General features: G+C 43.5%; 1 protein-coding gene across 11 annotated transcripts in view; it reads right to left on the bottom strand.

The window, feature by feature from the left end:
- Positions 1-1,835: 1,835 nt before the first annotated feature.
- LPIN3 (lipin 3) overlaps positions 1,836-6,062 on the bottom strand; it is a 428,785-nt gene continuing 424,558 nt past the window's right edge. For all 11 annotated transcript variants that reach the window (XM_086932215.1, XM_086932217.1, XM_086932218.1 and 8 more), the window contains 2 exons: positions 4,332-4,435; positions 1,836-3,822 (listed from right to left, as the gene is read on the bottom strand). In XM_086932215.1, coding sequence (XP_086788341.1) covers positions 3,660-3,822; positions 4,332-4,435 — 267 coding nt within the window. In that variant the 3' untranslated portion in view covers positions 1,836-3,659. The remainder of the gene's footprint in view (positions 3,823-4,331; positions 4,436-6,062) is intronic.

The raw sequence follows: 6,062 nt of genomic DNA, 5'->3' as shown, positions 1-6,062 counted from the left end.
ACTAGCCATCAGTGCACACTTCCACCAGGCACACCCCACCAACTGTCAGTGCACGCTTCCACCAGGCATACACACCACCAGCCATCAGTGCACGTTTCCAACAGGCACACACACATCACCAGCCATCAGTGCACGCTTCTACCAGGCACACACACCACATGCCATCACCACCAGTTGTCAGTGCACGCTTCCGGCATGCACACACACCACTAGCCGTCTGTGCAGGCTTCCGCGAGGCACACACCACCATCCTTCAGTGCACACTTTCACCAGGCATACACACCACCAACCATCAGTGTACGTTTCCAACAGACCCACACACAACTAGCCATTACTGCACGCTTCCTCTGGACCCACACACCACAAGCTATCACCAGTTAGTGCATGCCTCCATAATGCACACACACCACTAACCGTTAGTGCACGCTTCCACCAGGCACACATACCACCAGCCGTCAGTGCATGCTTCAACCAGGCATACACACCACCATCAGTCAGTGCACGCTTCCATGATACACACACCACTAGCCATCAGTGCACACTTCCACCAGGCACACCCCACCAACTGTCAGTGCACGCTTCCACCAGGCATACACACCACCAGCCATCAGTGCACGTTTCCAACAGACACACACACCTCACCAGCCATCAGTGCACGCTTCTACCAGGCACACACACCACATGCCATCACCACCAGTTGTCAGTGCACGCTTCCGGCATGCACACACACCACTAGCCGTCTGTGCAGGCTTCCGCGAGGCACACACCACCAGCCGTCAGTGCACACTTTCATCAGACACACACACCACTAGCTGTCAGCCATCCTTCTGCTATCTTTCCATATCCAAATAACTGACTAACCTATCCACCACTTAAAATGTACTTGCATGTTTCACTATACTAATTCAACACTAATCCTCCATGGGTCCCGATGTAGCGTGCTACCCGCTAAAGCGCTTCGACGCCTCGTCAGGGGTAGTAAGCGCTATATAAATGCAATTACAATACAATACAATACAATTAATTTATATATTTTCAAAGCCAACACATTAAAAAAAATTGTCATTTACAATACCAATAGGACAAAAGACTTCACCTCCAGCACACCCTGTAAATTTCCTTGCTGGGAATTCTATCCAAAGTACAGAGTCGTTGCAAGGCTGCCAGGGCGTTTAGGCATCATCATCGCAGCGTCGCATCAAGGGCGCCATCTTCTCGCATCGCAACCGGATCATCGCATCGCATCAAGGCGCCATCTTGCTCATCACAACGGGCCCGCAGGCCGAGATTCTACGCATCACCTCCGTACCGGTAAGGATCACGATGCATCCCCCACTCTGCGCAAGCATTGAGGCAGGACACAACCGTTCCCCCGGATCACGGAACCGACACATCTCCCCTTTTGCAAGCCTTTTTTTCATTTTGCGTTACGCATCCAGGTACTTTAAGAACTTTGTCACATTTATCATCAACTTGAACTAAGCAACTTTAATCATCTTTAAGTCAACTTTAAGTATAGTATTGTGGATTTTTGTTGTTTGTGGTCTTGTGTTAAGTCTATGTAAAGAATACTTATTTTTATAAAACCTGTGTTGTGTCCATCTGTAGTGTTTTCACTGTATTATTGTGTATATTCACAAATGCTTGACACACTGCCTCTGAGATAAGCCTGTCTTCTCGTGCCAAGCTACCAAGGGGGTGAGCAGGGGTTATTTAGGAGTGTAATCCCCTTATCCTGACTTAGAAGTAAGGGTCCCTATTTGGACAAAGGTGAATACCATTGCCAACTAGAGACCCCCAGATCTAACAATAAAAAAAGAGAAAGCAAGCCCATCTTTTTAATAGTTCTTTATGATTTTAAAATACAAACAGACAGCAAACAAAAGTGCCTTCAGCACCAAACCCACAGGAAATTGAAACCCAAGAGTCTTCGGAATAAACAGTTAAGTATTCTGACTGAAGAAGGCGGCACAGTGGACGCTGTGGAAAGCACAGGGAATTGACTTGGTTTCCCCGATTTACCTTAAAAGATGTTCACAAGTACTTCCGGTGCACTATGCAGAATGGTGGCTGCTGGAGGATGGTGGAAGATGCACATCCTCACCGTCTAAGGTGGGGAGTTCATGTGGAAGGCTATTAAGATGAGAAAGTGATGGCAACCCAAGCACTGTGCTGTTTCTTAAGGGAAGGTCCAAAATACTGTACAGAGAGTTTTCTTGCAGGACAAGTCTCCGTATTGTCTTCCTCTGCCCTGTCTTGAGGTGGTCAACAGAGAAAGAATGACACCTGCACCAGATGGAGGCTCCATGGGGACTTTTTGTGGGCACGTTATCCTCTTTCTAAGAGATGAAAAAGGATATGAATGTGGTACAAGGGTTCAACAACCCGTACTTGGGACACAAAAAGACAAACGTATTGATTTTTGTACACATCAAGAAGGGACATGGTGAGAATGGATTAGGCCCCCATAAATGTGGACCAAGGTTAGGATCTCTGAGGACTTCAAAGCAGTGTTCAGTATTAAGCTGGAAGAATCCATCTGTACCTACCCTGATTAATACCTCTGTGGCGCCTCAGAAGGTGTCCAGTGGGACAATAATAGAGCACCTCTGTGTCAGCACTGTGGAGCTGATGCTAGAATCAAATGCATGACCATAGCTCCTCATTACCATTCTGGCCTCAATTTATTCTTTTGTGGCAGTGGTTCAATCTCTCATCACCTTCAGGCCGAAGCTCTTCCCAGCTCAGGTAACTAAGAAGCTTAACTAGGAAAGCTTCTCTTAAGCTTGGTTCTCTTGATTATCAAGTTTAAGACCACTGTTTTTCCCTGCACAATGTCATAACATTAGTTAAAGTGTGAATCATCTTCATGACTGCAACTGTTCCTTATTAACTCCATAAAGGTGTATTTTTCTCATCACCTTTATGACCTCTGTTCTTTACACCCTGGATCTTCACTAGTTGGGCCCCCTTTCTCCTCCATACATAAATTACTTTACTTTTTACATTCATATTCACCTTCATGAATTGGTTCTTTCCGTTTACAACCATCATGGTCCATCTCCTTATCATTCATGACCTCAGTCCTTCTTAGATACCTCTTTGACTTTGGCTACTGGCTCTGTCTTGGTCTTATGTAACTGTTTGGGGGCTGGTTCTCATAGCCCCATCTTTTTAGCTACTATTAACTACATAAATTGATTATCCGAGGTATGGTGGGGGCCGAAAGCAGTTCAACTTTGGTTAAAAGTTTATTGCAACCCTACAAGAGGTTGAAAAGTTATTTAAAATGTCCATTCACAATGGGATCTTTAATTTAACATTGATAACAATAAAAGTCCATGATAAGCCATTGTATTCCGTGACACAGCCAATGGCATTTAATAGACTACGCATGTTGCATCCAGCTGTAAAAGTTTCTGCCACGGCAAGGCACAGCGACTGTCACAGCAGCACTACAACATAGTTTCCTGCATCATAACATACAGTCAGCCTTGCACAGCTGGCAAAGATGTTAGTGCTCTCTCAAAGCTTTTGGTGCACTGATCAGCCACGCTCACACTGCTAAAGATGTGCAAGAAGGTGGTAAGGAGTAGTATTTGGCTTATGTGGCACATGGCATCAATCCATTCGTTTCCGGCTCACTATTATTCAGTTCCTCAGCTGTCCTTTGATAGGTCTTCTATATCCTCCAGGGTGATGACAGACACAGACTCCCTCCAATAGGCAAAGCTGCTAAATTCAGGGCAAAGCAGAGCGGACGTGGTCTCCTGGGAAATAGGTGGGAAGATAAGCTCCACAAGTTCACTAAGTCGGGCATACCTAATGAATGAAGTAAAGTTGAATTTAGTATTTACAATAAAGAATAGACAAACATATTAATATTAAAGTAAACATTTTTGAATATTCAAATGAACTAAGATTACATTTTTTAATAAAAGTGGTGTGCCTTAAATATACAGATGTGGGAAGTAAACCAATCACATTTTCATTATGTGTTGCATGTCTTGTGTTAGTACTGTCGTTCCCAAGCTCACAATTGACTTTTTGATTATGAGCAGGACACAGTGCAACTCTCTCTAGGCTGTTCAGGTCAGACTTAATATCACACAATGCAGGATATGCTTTCAACAAGGAGAAACGTTGGGGTGTGTTGGTGTATGTGAAATCCAGATACTTCGTGTTACTACTGGAGCAAAGCATGTGACAGACAGTCAGCAAAACCTTTTTATGGGAATTGCAGAAAAGTAGGCATAAAGTCCAATTGGACAGTTGGTAGTATAAGAGTAAGGGAACCAAGTAGTGTACAGCAACATCTGTTCAAGACTTACGAAGACTTAGTGCCTTTAGTGAGCTCCTGGATGAGTTCTCCTTTGGGATTAACCGTAAAAATGCGAGATTCTGGCAGTCCAACTTCTTTGTAGGCAAACACATCCTGTGGCCATAAAAACAAGAAATCCAATGAGTGAGAAACTGCTTACGACCAAGAGACAGATGAAAACATATGGCAGAATGAAGTCTGAAAGCTATTATGAAGAAACAAATAGGTTTAGGGAGGGAGATGGAAAAGGACCGAACTCTGTGTTGTCAGAAATACAACAGAGAGAAAGGGAGAATGAATTAGAAAAAAGGGACATAAAAAATGGTGGGTTAGCACATACAAGCATCATAGAAGAATGTATTGGGCGAGAAGCTTAGTGAGGAATAAAGAAGGAATCATATTATGTAAAGAGAGTAACAGTAGCAAGAAAGGTAAATCTTAGGAAATGTATGAGAGAAACAATGGAGAGAGGGACCGTGCAGGAATCTGTTCATAATCTTCATGCACAACTTTTCAGACTGATATCAAAGTGATCTACAGTCTTCTGAGCACTGTGATCACCAAGTGAGCTCGCACCAACATAGGACATTGCACTTAATGTGGAAAATAACAAAATTATTAGTTGTCAAGTGAGAATGGAGATCCTGACAGCATAAGGACAAATAATCTAAAATTATATTAAAACATACACACACCGTAACTCGTGCTATATCACAGAGGGGCAGCAACTTACTTAAGACTTAGACAATTGGAGTCAATTCAGGTCTTAATAAAGTTTCAACCTCATACACAAATCATATGCAAAACTGCCTGATAGTTGTAACGCCATTTAGATTTTATCTGCATAGTTATGGAAGTCAACACTTCCACGAAACACAAAGCAGGCAGCAGATGATGCAGTGGCTGAAGACAGACTTCAAATACAAGCGATATTAGGCAAAAGCTCTGTAGAACATGCGAGTCATATCAACCTTGCCAGGATAAGTTATCTTGTATTACTAATGAATACTTTATTGTTTCTCGGTGTGCACTGTTTGGAAATTTCTATTACTTGACAACTGTATTTGTGTCCACGCTTATTGATAAACTGGTAGACATACACAACAAGCCAAAGCAGGCTTAAGGTGTCTTTTCAGCTGAATTAACGCTTTGCTCTCAAAGAATCACCATCGTAAGAGTGTTTACTGATCACCCTTCCCCATGTATGGCTTTGTACTGGTAAGGGTAGTATCGAACAGCTCCTTTGAAGTCTTAGGTCTGACTAGACCTCTCTTCTAGAGAGGGAGGAGACATGGCAGGCTTCATTAATAAAGAAGTTTGGGATGACCTTCGGTATGGGTGAGCTCATCGGGTTTTCTAATAATGGTGAATCATTATAAGTTGGCAAGATGGCTCAGTGAGAAATGCTCTCCAGCGACAAATGCGATGATCTGCAGGTCATCATTTGGCAAGGCAGGCTCTGCTTTCCATTTACCAGGCCAATAATCTGAGTACCAGAAATTGAGTTTTTACTAACAACTGCTATTTTCTGAACTCCAAAATGCTGACCAGTGGCAGGTTAGGTTATCTCACAATTGCAGAGTGCACAACTGCCACTCGTACGGCAACTTGGCAATGAAACTGTACACTGTGATCACAGGAGGGCGTTCCTGTTTGGTTTCCAAAGTATGTGATTGCAGTGTGACCTGTGTGGAAGACATGTGCACTGGTCATGTCACCGTGAATGGGTTGCTGCTCGTAC

This window comes from Lissotriton vulgaris, chromosome 7, assembly GCF_964263255.1.
Source record: "Lissotriton vulgaris chromosome 7, aLisVul1.2, whole genome shotgun sequence".
Classification (NCBI taxonomy): domain Eukaryota; kingdom Metazoa; phylum Chordata; class Amphibia; order Caudata; family Salamandridae; genus Lissotriton; species Lissotriton vulgaris.
Note: the sequence above shows the minus strand (reverse complement) of the source record. Positions and strands in the feature narration are given on the sequence as shown.